The following is a 20386-nucleotide window of genomic DNA, read 5'->3' on the forward strand; positions in this document are numbered from 1 at the left end:
AAGTGTTGCATTAGAAACTGGACCAAAAGTAGATTGTTTTTTTTGCGGTGCTCAACTGCAGAGTACAATGAAAAGGTTAGGAAATTTGGAAAACCTGTTGGAGATAAGTACAATGTTTTCCCATAATGCAACACAAAAATGGCAATAGGAAGGTGTTGGAACGCTCCACCATATTTGAAGATGATCTCTTCAGTGATGAGGTCTTTTCTTGGTTTATCACAAAACAAGTAATTTGAAACTTGTTCTTACGACACACGAAAGTTAAATATTTCTTGTCTTTGACTTCATTTAAGGGATTTATGTATACAGTCTGAATTGACAGCATCATTGGCTGTGTCATCTGTGTTGGTGGGGGGAAAAAAGAAGAAGAAAAAAAAACAGAGCTCACAGTTGATTAGCTTAGCATATAAACTGGAAACCCGTCTGTTTCTCTCCAAAGATGAGTTGCCAGGCAACTGGCAGTGAAAACTACCCAAGCATTTAGCTTTTTCCCAACCACAACTTCACTTTATAACAAGCCTCCTGCTGCTTCAATTAGGATCCTCAACTTACAGCGAGGGGTGCTGCTCAAAAAGACTAAATAAATAAATGTATTGAAATTCAGAACATGTCGGATATGATTCTATTTAAAAATTCAAATCAAAAGTTTTTAATCCTCTCTTTTACTTTGCCTTTCAGGGTTATCTGCCTGCCAACGCAGAGAGGCGAGAAAGCGTTCTGCAGAGGAAGAGACAAGAATATTTTGGCTTCATCCAGCAATACTACGACTCGCGCAATGATGAGCACCATCAAGACACATACAGACAGGTATATGCTGAAATGCCTTCACACACACACACACACGCGCACACACACCGGGAGCCACAACATAGCACACTTGTCTGACACTGAATGACTTACCTTTGTGCTGCAGAACCTTTCCCTATTGGTCAGGATGTGGATGACGAAGCTGTACTGTCTTTGTCTGAACCAGGAAGCCAAGATTTGATCATTTAAGCTCAGATCACATCCCTTCATGTTATAATCCTGGTGGCCCACCAGGCTTTACTTGCTCCCCTGCCAGGCTGAGCGTCGTCTGTTTTTTGTATCGGGGTTTTTCATTTTTACACCAGTGACAGTAAAGACGGATTCATCTAGCGCTGTTCCTGCACCTGCTCATTGGCCTCACACGCTATCATTTTTAATCGACGATGTATGCTCGTACACCTTCAAATTTTTGTAACTTTTAATGTCTTTTAACACGAAAGCACACTAGAGGATTGCCTTAGCGCTTTTATCGCCGGGTTTGGCGCATTCTCTGGAGGAAACCCTAAATAAATATCTAACCAGGTTGGGGTTTACTGGTGACCATTGTGCTTTTCCATCCATCCATCCATTTTCTTACACCCTTCTTCCCTAATGGGGTCGGGAGGGTTGCTGGTGCCTATCTCCAGCTGCGTCCCGGGCGAGAGGCGGGATACATCCTGGACAGGTCGCCAGTCTGTCGCAGCAGTGTGCTTTTCCTGGTTCTGAAAGCCAAATCCTAGCACCGCTACGCATGTTTTCACAGGCTCACATCCACAGTCACAATTGCAGGAAGCATCCAGATGTTCCCGTTTTGTTGTGTTCTTTGTTTTCATTCGCCGTGTCTTTTCTGGACTGGACTGTCGCTCGTGTCAACATGACGGGAGCGTGGTCGAGCTCTGTTCAGAGCAGGGACAGCCAGCTTCAAAGAGCTGCTTAAATGAACACTTTTCTGTGGCTTTGAAAATCTATTCCCCCTTCCCCTCCGTCTTTGTTTATCTGTCAGTCTTTCACCCTTTTGCACACTCCTTCTTTTTAACATTGGACTACTTCCTGTTCATTTGAAGCCGATAAGAAACTTCAAAGTGGGCTGTCAGTCTCGGAGCTCCACACATTTTTCATATTTGGCCCAATTTCCCATTGATCTCCTCGTCACAGCTGCCACGAAGCTGGCACACTTTGTTGTGATGATTGTTTGAATTGCGTCCTGTAGCCACATTATAACAGTTTTGGATTGTATAGTAATTTCTGATTTTGCTTTTGCTGTGTGCCTTATCGTGTTTGCAACTTTTTTTCCCCCTCAGTGTGCATGATCATGATTTTGATCATTTTAAGGGTGGATTTCCTAAAAATGTCTGGATGATTCTAGATCTTTTTCCTGTTTAGTTCATCAACATCTGAATATCCGTCTGTCTTTCTTTGACTTTCTTTCTCTGTTTTCTCTGTCTGATTTTTTTCATTCTTTAACTCTTAGTTTTTTCATAATTTCTTTCTGCCTCTTTGTTTCTTTTACACTTTCTTTGTCTTTGCTTAATTTTTTGTCTTCCTTCCTGTCACTTTTTCTGTCTTTCTTCCTTCTTTCCCTCTGTCTTTCTTCCTTTCTTCCAATTTTTCTCTTTCTTCCTTTCTGCCACTCATTCTTTCAATTTTTTCTACCTTTCACTCTTTCATTCTTTCCCTTTTCTATTTCTTTTGTTGATATGCAATGAACCTAAGGAACCTTTTGATATGTGGATGACAACGGACTGCTTGTTATGAAGGAGGAGCTGCTTGGTAGAGATGAAGTTTCAAATCCCTCGTCAGATAAAATCCAAGATTAAAAATTTAAAAACATTGCTCTGAATTCGCTACACCCAGAGTGAGACGTTTTGCTGGAATGACGTTTGGCCCTTAAATGCCTCCACATCGACATTTCTAAAGTCACCAGTGACATTTTGGAGAACTGACATAAGATCTTGTTTGATACATTTACCTCATGTCAGCTAGCATTAGCTGTTACCGCTTCTTTTTCAGTTTCAACGAGGTAATGCACAAAGATTTCATTATTCAAATGCTAGCATACATTGATTGTGGTGTTAAGGTGACAAAACGTATAAAAAAAAGTCGATGACATGACTCCCTTATGAACGCTGGGTGTGTTTGTGTTGGTTTGGGTCTCTAACACATTTCCTTTCCGTGTTGCTGTCAGATCCATATAGACATTCCTAGGATGAGTCCTGAAAATTTGGTGCTGCAGCCAAAGGTGACAGAGGTAAGGCATTCAGGACTGTGGCTACAGCTGCGCGCGCTAGTCCCCTGAGCGACTAGTGCGCACACGCACACACTCTTCCAGACTGCATCAGCCGGCCCGTCTCAACCTGCCGCCCTGCATCCGTCTGACTCCCTTCTGACGAATCTGTCCGCCTGCTGTATTGTTCGTCTGCGGGGGTAGACGGTCTGAAATGGCGGAAAAACGTGGTCTTACAACGCTCCTCACAGAAACATCAAAGGGGGCCCGTCGCATTATGCTACAGGCGCCCATCTGCACACCCCAAAGACCACGGCTGCTTTCCATTTCAGAGCACCAGAAACCCCAGTCTGACTCCAATCAAGAACACCAATCCACTAACTTTTGCTCTCGCTCCGTTCTCCGTCACTGTCTGTAATGGCCAGATCGGTGCTAATCTGCCCGTTGCTTCCTGTTTGTCTTTCTCTTTCTTTCTCTCCCCGCAGATTCACATTGACATACCGAGAACTAATCCTCTTATTCCTCTTTTCCAACAAGCTTCTGTCCAAGAGGTGAGATCCCACCTGCAGGAGCACACACACCACCTCACATTAGGAGGGTTTTCCCTTTTGCCATCAGTGGCCGAGTCCATGTTCATGAAAAATCAAAAGAATCGGCTTGCTTAGTTTTCTTCTATATATTTTTAGAGGGGTAGCATTATGTAAAATCCATGATTTTGAGCTTTACATTTAATTGTAATGTTATTTCCTCATTAAAAACACCTGGAGTGTTGCCTTGATTCCTTCATAAATCAGTTCAACGCCTGGTTGGACTTAGCTCCGCCTTCGAGGTGCAGCTCCTCCTCGAAGCTGCTGTTTTTACCAGTGCTCTCAGTGCAGCACTGGTAAAAATCTTCCTAAAGGGTTAATAAGGATCACTTTCTGTTTCAAAAAGAGCAGGATTTTCTTAAAGAGACACAGGCCCAATATCAAGGTTTTAAATGACAATGTTACATCTAGTATATAGAGAGTTTCTAACAACTGAAGGTAACCATTTTAAAACATCAAGTAACTATGTGTCTGGAAAATACATAATGCTGCCCTTTTATAAACACAATAAGAACATTCCTATGTTCAACTCCAATAAACTGAGGTGATGACAGGAAAACCCTCACTGTAGAACACTGCATGATGTGAAAAAAAAGGCACAAATTAAAAGCATAAACATAAATTCTTCAGGCATGCATGGAATCAGACAACCCTGAACCTTTTTCACTCTGCATGGCTGCCATTCGTATCTTTTTGTTGTGCTTTGTTTGTGCTTATGAAAAGAAAATGTGCTTTTATATCTAGGTTGTTTTATGGCATTGAAGTAAGACTGTAAAGTGAGCAGCAGTTTTAAACAGTTTGTCTTGTGGGTACTTCCAGAGCCAGGCACTTTTATCAAAACGACATGTAAAAAGCTTTGAAATAAAATCATTTATTGCTGCGGCATAATCTTGAAAATCATGAAAACGTAGATTCATACAACCATTGAAGTATGTTGCGTTCAGAGAGGGGAAATACAGCAGCTACTGCAAACCCTGCAGTAATTGCTATTTAGGTTCAGGCACTGAGTTGGCTGTGGAAAAGGGGTTCTACGTTGTTTCTTTTTCGATTCTGGTCGGCCTTGCATCTCATGATAGTTGCATTTATTTCCTTGGCCGACGATGAGAAATATGCTTAAAAAAAAACAAAACCAACAACAAAAAATCTGAACATGTAGCAAAGCCAAATAAACAGGGCAGGCAGCCAACAAACGGTGAACACAATCTCTGGCTGAGCAAAATGTGACAAAACCTTTGCTTTCGCATTACAGACGTTTGTGTTACATAACCTATAATTAAATGTGAGATGATGAGAAAGAAAAACTATAAATAATCTTTTCTGCTTTGCTCGCATGCTGACACTCGCTCTGTAGATACATTTTTTCAGGCAGCCGTAATAATCAACAACTAGAGCATCACATTTGCTCCCCTGAGAAACGTGTTATCAATATACAGAACTCACTTCCTGTTTTTTTTTTTTTAGAAAAACAACATAAAGTCATACTTTACATATTTACAGCTTCAATCACTCGACATGATTATTATTTAGGCCCCACCAGTAATCATGCTATTCGTAATTTTATTATTATTTTTTATTTTTATTTTCCTCTCTGGAGAAAATGTCTTCAATTAAGGGTTGGATTTAAATAAAAATCAGCGTGAGATTATTCTGCTGCAACAAAAGACGAATATATAGTTTTATGTGTTTATCTATACGTCTTCACCATTGGTACAACCAAATGTGTGCGTATTTGTGGGTCAGTTATTCGTAAAACCCTTTAAAATACTGAAAACGAGCATTTTTAGCACTGATGATAAAGTATCGAAATCCGGGTTCCTACGGAAACAAGCTGGATTTTATTCCTTTCTGGAGCTTATTGTCTCACCGTTTCTGCCGAGGCCTGTCACAGACCGGAGCCCGAGAACGGTAAACACAAAGAAAGGTTCCCAATAATGAGGTGCAGGCTAATGAGGAGGCCGCTCTGTTACGTCCACCTCTACACAGGTGTGAGCGAGCCTGGTAACCACACACACACACACACACACGCTGCCAAAAAAAATGTTTGTGTGTAAAACGGAGCAGAAATTTGAGCATTGAGCTCAGGCTCTTTAGTCGATGCAGCGCCTCAGGCAGCACCACCTCCCCCTGTCGCTGTTTTGTACAGGTTAAAACGCTGCGCTGTAATCAGAGGTAAGAAGGGAAATGGGATCAGATGAGAATGAGTCACTGATGTCTTTTCTGCGCTGCAAGCTGCTTACTGTTAATGTAACTTTTTTGGGGGGGAAGGGGGGGGGTTTCTCCACCCAGCAGTTCTGCTTTTTCTAAAATAAAGGTGTGGCATACATATATTCATAGACATTAGATTAATATTTCTTTCAATAATAATTTAAGTTAATGCAAAAAGCATAAAAAATGATGAAGAACATTTATCCAAGTTTTCTCCCAGTGTAAGACTGGCAAACCTCCAGGCTTTAATTGCCACCCCTCCAGGCTAATCATAATTTCTTTTAAATATGGTTTAACAGTGACGCTAAAGACGGATTAAGCTAGGTTTATAGTTGACATATTGCCAAATTGTGATGCCTACTCGTGCATCTCCAAAAATTTTTACCTTTTCACTTTTTTTTTAAGATAAAAACACGGTGGGCTGCTGGTGGTTTGCCTTAGCACCCCCACCGCCGGGCTTAGCAGGTTTTCCGGGGGAAACCCCATTTGTCCTTTCATCCTTGGCTCCTTTCTTTTTTTGTGGAAGGGACAATTTCCTCTCCACTTTTTCGAGATTAGCCTTATCTTGGTCCTTTGGGGTCTCGAGCTAATGGGATGAAGCCATAACCGTCTGACACAGGAGGCGCGGGAAAAGCCGATTTCCTGTCCTGTAGATGCTTGGTTGGAGGAATCTGAGGTTAATGTGAGATTAGCAGAACGTGCTCTAAACTTTGATGTCTCTCTTTGATTTTGATTTTTATTAAGCACACAAACAGAAGATGTCTCTTTTCACCCGCAGCGAAGAAAAAAAAAATAAAGAAAGAAAAAGGGTGTTGGTTCACCCAGCATAGCTCTCTGTGTAGCTGCCAGTGTGAAATATGCATGTCAGCTTTGGAAGCTGCATGAAAAGAAAGTCCCATTACCCACTCGGCCTTCTATCGCCGGCACCTCCTCCCGTTTGATTGATGCGGCTTTGATAAGAAAAGAGCGGGCAGGTAGAGGAGATCTGCTACTGTCTGACATCACCGCGTTTACATCAAGTCAGAAATAAAATGAGTAATACGCTTGTTATACACATGGCATATTCCCAAAAAACAAGGGGGAAAGAAAAAAAGAAAAAAACTTGATAGGTTGGGGGCTATGCCAAGATGTGAGAGCTCTTTTTGATGAAGGAGAGCTAAAGACATTTGGACACCAGAAAAACAAGCTGAGCATCAAGCCCTCTTCAATTCACTCTGGCTGACAGCATTAAACAGTCCCTCATAACAAAGATGGAAGTGTTCCCCCTGCAAAAAAAACAACTAAAAAGTGTTGAATAGGAGAGAAAAGAGAGGGAGAAGGACAGGCGGAGTCACAGAGAAGAAGAGCAATATATTGAATACACAAGCGTTAAAACGAGGTTCAAAATGGGCCTTTCTTTTTTTTAAATTTGTTTGTGAACCAAATGTTCAGCTGAGAAACAGCAATCAGCTGCTGCTTATCGATGTTGAAGCCAAATCAATACATTTTGAATGACTATTTAGCTCTTGGAGGATCCTGTTTTCATGAATTGAACCCAATCCTTTCTGAACTGGAGAGGCACCAATCAAAGGGTTTTGTTGCCGATTTCCAGTCATAAATGCTTTTTCAGAAACCAAACCACCAAGTCCAGATACAACAGATTCCTCTTTTTACTTTATGGAAAAAAATATTAAATCACCCTCAAAATAAAATATTTGTAGAAAAAACCCACTTATGTCTCATAAATATTTTAAAATGAAGGCGAAAGGAATGCAGAGTTGACATTTTTCAGCTATTTTAAGCGTCTTGTATTAACAGTTAGCACAATTAGCTCAATAAACGAGGTTAAGTTTGCATTGCTAAGTATGTAATTAGCATAGAGTAAGTAGACTCTTTCCACAAACGTAGAATTTCTAAAACTGAACTCTTCAAAAGGAGAAAACAGCCACTTTGCTGTGACGTGTTCAGCTTCCTGTTAGCTGCTAACAGTTAGCTTTCTAATCGTTCTAGAAACTACTTTGGGTTTCCTCACTGAAAGTAGCTAACTGAGCATGAACTTCCACACTGAACAGCGTTGTCATTAAAGCGAGATGGTAGTGCTTGGTATGGTGCGTTCACTGACGGGGGGAACAAAAAAGTTTACCTTTCCCAGACTGTGACTTCTTGGTTGGAAGGAAAATAATCGTAAGGTTTATAAAGGAATAATTAATATCAGTAACCATGTCAAAACTAACACTGTTTAACACACCTCTAAATTAATAGCCGTGTCCTTTTAAGATTATTATTATTATTTTTTTTTTACACTTCAATTTATTGTTTGAAATTTTCTTGCCTTTTCCGCACCCAAACCCTTTGCCATTAATCAATGCCGCAGTGTTTCATCTACAATTGAAACGAAACAAAAAGTAAGCAAATATGATGCCCGTCCGGCTCTGAAATGTGTATTTTGTATACAACATTATCTTCTGCTCCACTTGCTCTATAATTACCGGTTCCACATTATTCAGAAGCTTCTCTCCGGCCGTTTGGGCAAAGGCGCGTTTCAAAGCGCCACGACCCCCAAATTTTTGGCCCCACGTTTCCTCACGATCGTAGCTGAAACACTGCGTACTAATTGTTTCAAAAAGTTGTTTTTTTCTTCACTGGAGAGAATGTCTGATGCAGTTGCTTCCCTTCCATAAGCCATTGTTTTTGACTGACTGCTTGTGTCCGTCTGTTGAAGATATTTGAGCGGATTTTGTTCATCTGGGCCATCCGGCATCCGGCCAGCGGCTACGTGCAGGGCATCAACGACCTGGTCACGCCGTTCTTCGTCGTCTTCGTCTTCGAGTACATCGGTGAGTGACGGCGCCCTCCCTACCTTCTCTCCACTCTCTCCACTCTTTATTTCCCACTTTAAAACTTCCCCGATCCTTCACGTTGATCGCTTTTAAAGCTGAGTGACGCCTTCTGTAGACGGTATAAAGCTGGGTTACTTTCTGTTTCACCTGCGCAGGTTGTAGAAAATCTCTCGTGGGACCCTCTGTACCGTCTCGTTCTACACCTGTCTACCCTTCTTTGCTCCCTCTTTGCGTGAAAATATGCTTTGAAATTCTATTCATCAAGTCATTTTCTGGTTAACACTCCTGATTCCGCTCTTTGCGGTGCGTGACGCGTGGCGTGACACGTGTTGGCGAGCGCGTGTGTGTTTGTTTTTGCGCATCCCACTGTTCTCTCCGTAGCCCCCCTGCTGTTGATGTTTATATTTCGCCACATTTAGGCAAATTAATGTTTTACTTTACTGTCACACTTAATTCCTTTAACAGTCCACACGCACGGCTTCAAAGCACGGACAGACAGCAGGCACTTGTGGTTAATATAAACGGGGATGAGGATGTAATTTCTGCAATTCTGTTTGAACTACAAAAAAAAAAAATTATAGACAATTAAGTTATTTTTTGTGTGTTTTTGGCTTTCAATTAAAAGACTGCTGTGGTATGATCCTGTATACAAACTGTGACTTTAATTTTTCATTCAATCATTAATCTCTTTTTCATGTGAGGCCATGTAAAGGTCCATACAATTAAAACATCATAACTCATTTAAATAAAAATAAAATTAGGACTTCATAAAGTAATTTAAGAATAACAGTTACTCTCCAGTGAAGTTTTTAAGGAGAATCTGAATGAGTCAGTGGAATAAATGGCTGGGCTCATACACACAAAAACAGAGAAACTAACTCTCCTTTGGATCCATTTCCTAAAATACAAAATGGCCAGCAATTTACCGAAATCTTAAATGTTACATCAGGGGTGTCAAACTCCAGTCCTCGAGGGCCACGATCCTGCAGTTTTTAGATGACAGGTACAAAACACTGGAATGAAATGACTTAATCACCTCCTCCTTGTGTAGATAACTTATCCAGACCATTAATAACCTAATTATTCTATTCAGGTGTGGTGCAGCAGAGGCACATGTAAAAGTTGCAGGACAGCGGCCGTCCAGGACTGGAGTTTGATACCTGTGTGTTACATGCTTTGCTTGTTTGAAATACCGTATTTCGAATGAAGTCTTTTCCATTCCCCTCTCCTTTATTGAAATGTTCCTGTTGTCCCTCCTCAGCTCTTTTTATCCCTCCCCGCTTCACTTCTGCTTTTCTCTCTTCCTGCATTTGTTTTTCTCCTCCCCTCTTTGCCTTCCTTTGACTCTTGTTAGATCTTCAAAGCGTCATCCCTCGCTCCTATGTGCCATGCACCTCCATGCGCTGATGAGCCCTGACTAACAAACACAGCCAGCAAACCTTCAAACGTGCCTGGCTGGCATCTTACATGATGGGTTGATGTGCTGCTCTGCTGTTATTTGGTGTTTCTGTCTCCTGACAGAGAGAGCGGGCCAAAACACAAAGGTTTTTTATTTATTTTTTATTTCTTGCTTCTTTGGAGATGAGTGTAATTCTGCTCCTTTTGTGGAGAGGGTAGAAGTTTCGACACTTGTTCTCTCCTGCTGTTCACTTCCCAGGTGTTTGCTTTTATTTCACTTATTCACATCTTCCAACATTCTTGCAATTTCTCTACATAGATATATTCATTTTCTCCATGCACAAATTTCAAATGATTAGATTTTTGACTAAACTTTCAGCCTGTGTGTTTAAAATAATCGGCGGGAAAAAAGTGTCTTCAGTCAGAAGCTTCGTCAGTTGCTCCAAAACCGACTGCTACAGGAGAGCCTTCCTGCCCTCGGCCATCAACATTGACGTAAACTTGTTGAAGAAACGTGTATAAAATAAGTCATGAAATTTGATCTCCCGCTTTGATTAATAAAGTATTTTAGGCTTTAATACACAATTTCATTCTACCTTTAAATTGATGTAATATTTAAAAATCAACACCCACCACCTCTGTGCTCTTTCAAAACATTGAAATAAGGAGTACACTTACAGTCTGGAACAAACAAATCTATCTTAATATAGAAAACAATATATTTTATATATCTGTCTGTTAGCTTTTTCTACTTTCAAAGAAACATTTTAGTTGGTATAGTTCACTACACAAAATCTGTTTTAATCATTAGAATACTTTTAATAATTCCTTCTAAAAGTCTCAAATTTCTTGATAAATTTAACATGATAAACCTGACATTCTGTTTCTAGCTGCTAAATGTAATTTTTATGGACATATAGAAATGTATTTACATTTCCAGTTGATAGTATTTAACTTCTTCATGCAATGACACTTTACTTTTGCTTCAGATACACACCAATTTAAATCTACATTTTAAGACAAAGAGAAGTACCGTATATTTGCTTTGTGTCTGCAGTGCTTCCCTAGCGGTACCTGCTAACAAACAGAGATGCACTTACGATTTCACTTCGAGATGAAGTACAGAAAGAGTGGAAAAGGGGCAGCAAAGTGAAACACAGCAGACACGGCAGTGGTAAGAAAGGATTACAGCCAGCCTGAGAATGAGCCCAGATCAGCATGAGTTGTACAGCACAGACTCGGTGTGTGGGATGCACTCAGTCTTTCATGACTCTGAACACGAGGCTTCACCCGAGCTTGTCACTAAAGGTGCTTTTTGTTCAGATTTGAAGATCTTTTCCACTTCTTCACATATATTTATTTATTTTTCCACCGAGTCATACACCTGACCTGTCAAAGCAACAAGAAAACAGTGGCATGTTCAGAAACATAAAATGTCAGAGAAAATCTCTTTGACAGTTTATGTGGAATAAGTTTTGGTGTTTTTGCGACTGGTAATTTAAAGCTTACTCACTTGCTAACAACGGGACGCTCCACAAAAGACCTTTAAACCACTTTGAATTTCTTTATGCTCAACTTCCACAGAAATTGACCTTTTTTTCCATAATCACTTAAAGTTGCCTCGGACTATAGAAGAACTAATGCGGTTTGCTGCAAAACTATGTATAGGTCACAGCAAATATGCGGAAAAGCCTTTTATCTAACATGCACAGTTCAGAGTTGTGGCTTCTTTAAAGGGGTATTATTATGTAAAATTGACTTTTTTTGAGCTTTACGTCATGTTATGTTTTTCTCCTCATCAAAAACAAACATGGAGTGTTCCATCTATTCTTTCATGCATGTGTAAGAAATCCTTTAATCTTCCACGGCAACCATTCAGCTGTACAAAACTCCGCCTTCGAGATGAAGCTCCTCCTCCGATCTGCAGCTTCCGAGCTTCTGCCTCACAGAGCTCTCCTCACCCCACTCGGCTCCTTCAAACTAGCCAGCAGCAATTAGCAAACACCTGGTGGAACTGCACATCTGCTGAGCTCATTGTTGGAGCTAGTTGTCAGTGAAGTGTTGGAGAAAATGTTGTCAAAGGGTTAATAGAGGAGCCATGCTGTGATGACTTCCTGAAAGCGGAGTTTCTGAGAGAGCAAGTGTTTTAAAGATACAAAGGCACAATTTTAAAGCATTAAATTGTGACGTGAAATCTATATGGAGTATAGAAATCTATATGTATTTATATATATAATCTATATGTATTTATATACATATATACAGCATTTTTATAACTGAAGTCAACATAGTGTTGGAGACTTTCACGTCTCCAGTTAAGGTTCGCTGATGCAGGAGATTCCAGAAAAGTCAGTGAGTTAAAATCAACCAAAGTTTATTAAAAAGTACGAGATATATCTTTGAGATCCACTTAAAGCATCAAACATGCATACAGATTTACCCAAAGGCAATCCCACTGAGCTCTTAAGTCTTTTTGTCTGTGTCTCCTACTACATAGCCCCCCCACCCTGCTGAGAAAGGGGTCAGCCTTTTGTTTTAAGGCCAATAGTCATAAAAAGTGTTATTGACGTTATAGAGGAAAGATGATCGTTTTGAAGCAAACAGCTTTGATCTGAAACCCCACTTCCTGTCCCAGGACAAAGTTATAAAATTGACAACCATTTGGTTCATCTGCTCTTTACTTCACATTTTGGATCCTGTCTTCTAGATTGATTAGGGCTTGCAGGATGTCGTTATCACTTCCACATGCAAATGCATGTTATAACCTACCAAAGGCCAGACTCGCACTGGGGGACGGAACACAGAACAAAGCAAGGCTACACGTGTAGTTTTCTTGTAACTCATCAAAGTTACATCATTATGCAATAATTATAATGATTGTATAATTGTAATGTTACAGTTATACAACGTAACATTGTATAATTGTAACATGTTACAATTATACAATTGTAACATGTTACATTGATTATACATCAATGTAACATTCAACAAAAATTACTTTACAATATTTCCACAATAGTTACTTGATTGTGCTATAAAATTGCACTATGTGCCTGGAAAATACATAACAGTGCTCCTCTAAAGCAAAAATGTTTAACGAGATTAAGGACTTGAGACTTAATTTAGCTCGTCATAATTCATTTCCGGGCACAAAAGAATGATTGTTTAGTTTGAACAACTCTGGTTGTTCTACGGCGCCTTCTTATGTTCCCCTGCAAGCAATAAAACAAAGCGAGGGGCGCAGTCAGTGATTATTAGTAAAAGGTCACAGAGATTTTCATCTTGCTGAGAGATTGAGCTGCAAACCGGCTAAGCACCGAGCCAAAATGTTCTTAGAAATTGAGATGGCAGCAGCTTTCTCATCCTCTCCACTCCCAGTCGAACACAGTTCCCCATTTAAGCTCTTCATCAAAAGCAAATAATCCATTCAAAATTTTTAGTTGGAATGAAAAGAAGCCAGTATTAGCAGAGCTGGTTAGTTTTAGCGTCTTGATGAAGATAGTTAGTTTATCGGCCTGTTGGGAACAAATCGTTTTTGTTATTTTTACTCTCTTCTCGGTCCTTTTTAAACATTTCAAGTTGTTCTGCTCTTATCTAGCCACATTCATCCCAAAATACATCCAACTCAAAATGTCTGATTGGCAGATTAGCACTAAGAATATTTAGTTTTTGAACTCGCTACAGAAAGGAAGCTCGCAACATTGTTAGACAACAAATTGATCTCCAGAGTCTTTTGTTTAATTTGTTCCGAGCCATTAGCCAACAAGAAAATGTATCTTATTAAGGCCTGGGTGGGCCATGACTGTGGCAAGAGGTAGATCCAGTCCCCCTTTTAATTTGCTGAAGGTATTGATTGACCAGAGGATCGGTAATGTAATCTGCATGGCAGTATCTTAGTATGGATCTACTCTGAAGAGTGATGAGAACAAGCAAGCAGCTCGGAGGAGACGGCGGCGAATGTGAAAACAGTGGAAGGAGAAGCAAGACTGGAGTGAAGACAAAGTAGGAGATAATAGCAGCAGCCTTAAGAGGAAGAAAGAGTCGGGGGTTTGGAGAATGACAGAGAGGGACGGAGCTCGAAGCAAGAGTTTTACAGAAAGAGGGATTCAGATGGTGCTCCCATGCTGTCAGGAAACATCAGTGTCCTCCCATCAGTGGAGAGAGAAACAGCTTGTGCTTCCATCACAATCTTCTGCGTTGAAGATGCTCGTGTCATAACAGAGAAACAGAGAGAGAGAGCTACGGCTTTTCAGTCCTGGGGTTTCATTAGGATTTCTGCAATTAGCTCTGGGCCAAACGGAGATTAACCGTAGGCCTGGGACGGTTAATAGCGATTAATCGGTTGTTGAGATAATCGTCAACTAATTTAGTAATCGATTCATCGTTATCTGGAGTATTCAGACTCAAATGAAAAACATTTGCTCAGGAAGAAAAAAAAAACTGTACAAGAAAAGTATACATTCTGTATTTAAGAGGAAAAAAGGCCACCTTTTTCTGTAAATATGTTTTACAGTTTTTGCTTCACCTGGTTGAGATTTACTAAAAGCAAAAAAAAATAAAAATCTTGCTTAGAAACAGAATGAAATTGTTTATTTAATGTGTTTCTTATAGGGTTCCAAAAAAGGCATAAGTGGTTAAATACATAAAAAAAATATCTGCCATATTTATATTTATTGGATTAATTGATTAATCATCAGAATAACTGATTAATCAATTACCAAACTAATCGTTAGATGCAGCAAATTTGACATACCACAGAGTTTGGTTGCACTATTTTTCAGCATTACCTTAAGAACATAAAGGAAGGAATCAAAGCAACGTTTAATATCAAGGGACTTGTCTAGTTTATGAATATCATGGACAATTTGTGATTTATTTTGAAATGATGCGTCTTAGTTCTTTTTGAACCAGACTTGCCTTTTCCATGCTGTGTTTTGCAAAAGCAGCCATTCTCAGTGAAAAGATGAGCTAATGCGGAGTGTTCTCGATATATATATATATATATATATATATATATATATATAGTTTTTTATGTGCTTTCTATTGCTGCTGAATAAGACGCTAACCTCTAAATGGCATTTGGGATTACTAAAGTAAGGGCAATGAAGAGACAGCAAGTCAAAAGCAGAAAATGTCGGATAAGATGTCGAGGCAGCCCGACTAATAATTAGGAATAATTTGGAGTTGTGATTGTTGGGGGACTGCAGGTAGTGCAGTGGTAGAAAGTGGCCTGCTTTTCTGGGGCTTTCAATCCAGGTTTTTAAAATTTTATCGCTAGATGGAAGCTCTTTGTTTTTGTAACTCAAGAAGATACTTGAAGCTTTAAAAAAAAAAAACCAAATGCCACACACTGTTGCGTTCCTCCACAATATGTTTTTTATCGCTTGCTTAAGTGTAGCAACTGGTGTCTGCCAAATGCATCGCTGAGATTTATGCAGGCCACGTTTCAGTCAGCTTTCTGTCGTGAGCATTTTGTTTTCCTTTGACAAAAAAATAAGAAAGAAAAAAAAATGGAAAAAATTTAGTACCCTCTGCACAGCCACTAAATAGGTTTTGCAGCTTGCATAAAATTCCTCTAAAACAGTTGGTTGAAATGTAGGAGACGCCAGAAATGTGATGGCAGAATATCCTGAATGTTCGAACATTATTGTGCATCACGCTGCTGCGCCAACAGGCTGCAGTATTCGCCAGATTACTGAAATCAATCAGCGCGCTCCCTTTTGTTGGGGCTGTGCATGGCGTTATTGGCAGAAAATAGGTTGGTATAAATAATCTAAGTAAGATAAACAGACTGTTCATGTAGGCCATTCGAACAAGGAACATTATAATAGAGGACCACACGATGCGCAATCCTTCAGAACCGGGAGAGCTCAACAGGAAATCTCTTTTAAATGGTAATATGTTGCTGATTGCACAAATACACTGGTTCGAGCTGGTTCTTTTTGAGTCTTTGCGGCGTTTGCTTGGGTGTGTGTGTGCGTGCGTGTGCGTGTGTGTGTGTGTGGTGTTGCAGACAGACTGGCTAGGAAGGTGGAGCACCCAGGGACAAAAGCAAGGGAGATGGAAACATGCTGTCAGTCAGCTGTGATGAAATGCCTGCAGGGTTGTAACACCACACACAAACACAGGGCACGGACTCACGAGGCGAGCCGCCACGAGTGCAAACATACAGGAGATGGACAGATGGCGATGTCTTATCTACAGACGTCTGCCTTGTCTCGATGATTTGGTTGAAAGAAGACTTCTTTGGGGTTTTCTTGTGGAATGATGTGCTTTTTGGTGTTTACATAGATTTTTACATGTGAAGTTGCAGGAACAGCTTTTGTATGGAGACTGGTGTCCTGTAACAAAAGCTTAGATCAACCTTCATTTGATTTTATGTTAGATGCTTTGAGGCGTTGTTTAAATAACAAATGATGATCAAAGTAAATATAGAAGTGATGGGGAAAGAGTTCATTTCGACTGAACAAATAGGGATGGGCAGTATGAACCACAAGTTTTATCACGACATTATCAGAACTATTTACTTTTTTCTTTTGGTTAACTGTGAAGATGTGGCTGCATGACGTATCAATTATTATATTATAAACACAAAGACTGCTCTTGAAAATCATTTGCAATACGATTGTCTAGCACTAAACTGCACACAGTAACTCCATTTAAACTTATTTTCAATTGTATTGATATTTATTGATACCCTCATTGAACGAAGAGTGGAGAAAAATAGTAAAAATAACAATTGTGACAAAACGGAAATTGTTTTTTAAACACTGAATTGAAATGTATCGTGACGACGATAGATCAAATATCTGATCACGATAAATGATAAATATGATAAATGCCCACTCATGCTTGCCAAGGAGGTGATTAGAGGGGACCGTTGTTAGATTAATTAAATAAAATAACAACTTTAAGCTAATATTTATAGTTTCCTGTTATTGCAATTCCAAGTAAGTTCTTCATTCAGAAGAAAAATGGAAATAAAAGCAGAATAAAACCTGAAAAGTAAGTAAAGTAAAACAATCCATTGTTGAGAAATATGGATATTTGTAATAAAAAAAAGTACAAAGTCATCAGCATAATGCCAAACGTGATGCTCTGTTTGACCTTGCCGAACGCATTAATTGTGTGTGAAGTTTAACTTGGTTGATTAGCGGCAGGCTAACAGGACAGCCTTGAGGTGTGCTTAGAGATGGAAGGGTTTTGATTTTCAAATTGTAGTGCAAGCTGAGGCAACAGAGCTAGCAATTAGTACTTAATTGATGAAATAACATTCAAACCAAAATCACATTTTTCCAACGCGGGAAAAAAAAAAATGTTCTGTTCTATTTTCAAAAGGCCTTTTCTGCATCCATAGGAGAAAGGATTCGGGTATGTTATCAGACGGTTGGTGCAGAAAACTAAGAAGTCTGTTTTTATGAAATATGCAGTTGAAGTAATTCCTTCCAATTCTCCACGTGGTGTTTCCACTTATTTCTGTCTCTTCCGTTTAATTCTCCCCCCTGCTTTATTTTGTGTCCATCTGAGCTTGATAGTCTATAGATCAATAATTTTTATCGAACTGGATTTTGCCAGTTGGTGGTTTACTCCAATTGGCTTCTTTCCCCCACCGTCCCTATGCTTTGGCCTCTGAGGGTCAAGTCCTCTGCTCTGAATCTCCTTCTGATTAGCGTCTGTTATTAGCTGTAATGAGCTGCTTAGCGATTGCTCAGCTGCTGACATCCAGCAGGAACACTGTTCCTTTCTGCTTTGTTCCCCATCCGCTTATGCTTTCTCTAATTCTACTACTGCAACTTTAATCATTGGGCTAGATTATCGATGAGGTGTAGGCATTATTTTCCCAAAGACAGTAAAAGATTTGTTCTTCAATTTTCTCTGACCGTGTCTCTTTTTGTCTCCTTTATTGGCTCGAGAAATGCCCCACTCCTCTGTTCGGATTCAAACACAATCACCATGTTTCTGGGGTAAGTAATAGCATTCGACTGGCAGAAATTAAATCAACGCTGTGGTTGCGACCCTCCGTGTCTATCTCCCTCCGGCTTTTCACTGGATAAACTTTTCGCTCCCTCGAAATATGTTCTTTGACATTTTGATGGCTGCCACTTTACGTTTACTCTCTGCCTCCGTCACCTTAAAGAGGTAACGCGCGGCGGCTTCTCTGTAAATTCGAACAGTGGTAGAAGCCATTATAAGACACGGTAGAAATATTTCATTTCCATTTGTTTAGTTCAAAGAAGGTTGTTCTCATCTCCCTGGGAGAAATAGTTCTCCGCTCTGCGTCTGTCTTGGACATTACATTTCATGGATGAGTTGATTCTTTTTGAACTTTGCTTTCCCCCCCCATCTATGAATAATATGTTTCATAAATGAATAACAATAGAGTAAAATGGAATGCTTTTTTGTTATTTATTGCATATTTTTTATGACTTATTTAGCTCCAATTGGCTTAAACAGATGGCTGAATATAACATAACTTTGCCTCATGATGAATTTGGAATGTTGATACCTTTTTTACCAAAATAATTTTTGACAAAAAGTGACTTGGACCATTGTTTTAGGAAGGTGATGATGGGCAGAATGGGTCACACTTTATTTGAAGGGTGTGCATAAGACTAACATGACGCTGCCATAAACATGACATAACTTATGTAATGAACATGAAGCAAACTTTATGAATGGTTATGACTGCTGTCATGAAGTATCACTCGGTAAATAATGACACTTTTAATGCAAAGTTGTACTAAAAGTTGCATTAAAACTGTCAACTTTGCATTAAAATTGTCATTATTTACAGAATAATGCAAAGTTGGGGATTTTAATAAACTTTTAATGTAACATTTACTCTAACTTTGCAGTAAAAGTGTCATTATTTACCAAATGACAAGTTCATAACAATAGTCATAAACATTCATGATCATAATAGGTGTTGTATCATATTTATGGCACTGAAATATCAGTCTTATGCACACCCCTTCAAATAAAGTGTTGCCATAGAATGTTAATTTGTACATTAACATTATTGATGTTAAAGATAACATCAATAATGTTAATTTGTACATTAACATTATTGATGTTAAAGATAACATCAATAATACTTGCATCAAGTTCCGGAGCACAAAACTATAACACTAGTTTGTTGTTACTCTTTTTGTAAAAGCCTTTTATCGACCCGTGTTGTTGGAAATGCGTCGCAAACAAACGTTTGAATCCCCACGTAATTACCGTAATTTTTGGAGTGTGAGCCACTACTTTTTTCGTACACTTTGAACACTGAGTCTAAGACAATGGTGGATTTTCACCAACGGGTTTTGAAAGGCTGGACTGTTGCGTGATGAAGAGGACAGCATGACGCCAAAGACAATTTACCTCGAGATGAAAAGCGAGATGGAGAAATGGCTAAAAAAAATTTAATGAAGAAAATGTTGAATTCCTCATCAGATTATACTGTTACAGGTTTAGTATCTGAGAGATTTAAAAAAAAAATTTTTGGTTTAAAAAGACGTGCGACAATGTGGTGGCGTCTGTGCAATGACACATGGTTGTCAATGCTCAGCAGTGGCTTAAAATCAACAGTGGCCGTGCTTTCATCCACATCCGGCCTAATCTTAATATCTTAGTGTTTCCAAAGATTCTCTCATCACTCAAGTTAAAAAGCAATGAAGCCCCTAAATGATCCCGAGAAATAGTTCTGTCAAAAAATGATTTATCCTCTATGAATAATCGCAGAGGTTATTGAATATTTTTAGATTAACTTAATTACTTGACTATAAAAAGCCGTGAATTGAAACTCTCTGCAGCGAGAGGCCTCAGATCCTTTCATGTTTTTTTTTTTTTTTTTTTTTTTTTTTGTCATGTCAGTCGCGTGATCGCAGGGAAAAAAAAAATAGTTTTATCATTCTGTCACCAGCGAGACGCGTTCCGCTTGACCTGATGCAATTGGAGGCAATTGAATCGCCGGTCTCACCTCGCCGCCTCCCGGTTAGTGCATGTGGCATTTTTTGTTGTTGTTGTTGTTTGTTTGTATTTTGATTGCGTCAGGACCGTGTGCGCGGACACGCACTCGCGTGGGAAAACATAATTACGTTTTAATGTGCAGCGACGCAGACATTCCTAAAAACAAACGGTGCCGCTAATAATGCCTCCTTATTACCTAACCCCCCTTATGTTTTGCACCGTATATAAGCACCAGCATTACGATCTCAAGAAAAACAGAACAGTTTTGTTCTTTTCTTCCAGGACTCTTCCAGAAATTTCCATAATCAGCAAAAAACCGGTGCAAAATTTGAGGTTTCTTTGCATAGAGCGTCAAATTACAATCTCGTCGCCTCCAGACTTGTAAAGTCAAACCTCAGGAATGCTTTATCCAG

General features: G+C 39.5%; 1 protein-coding gene across 4 annotated transcripts in view; it reads left to right on the top strand.

The window, feature by feature from the left end:
- Positions 1 to 20386, top strand: part of tbc1d22a (TBC1 domain family, member 22a) — a 153935-nt gene that overhangs the window by 61324 nt on the left and 72225 nt on the right. For 3 of the 4 annotated variants that reach the window (XM_044108834.1, XM_044108833.1, XM_044108830.1), the window contains exons 7-9: positions 679 to 807; positions 3496 to 3561; positions 8504 to 8618. In XM_044108834.1, the coding sequence (XP_043964769.1) occupies positions 679 to 807; positions 3496 to 3561; positions 8504 to 8618 (310 nt within the window). Of the gene's footprint in view, positions 1 to 678; positions 808 to 2971; positions 3035 to 3495; positions 3562 to 8503; positions 8619 to 20386 lie in introns of all 4 variants that reach the window. The other variant, XM_044108832.1, reaches the window with a different exon arrangement.

This window comes from Gambusia affinis, linkage group LG23 (genome assembly GCF_019740435.1).
Source record: "Gambusia affinis linkage group LG23, SWU_Gaff_1.0, whole genome shotgun sequence".
Classification (NCBI taxonomy): Eukaryota; Metazoa; Chordata; class Actinopteri; order Cyprinodontiformes; family Poeciliidae; genus Gambusia; species Gambusia affinis.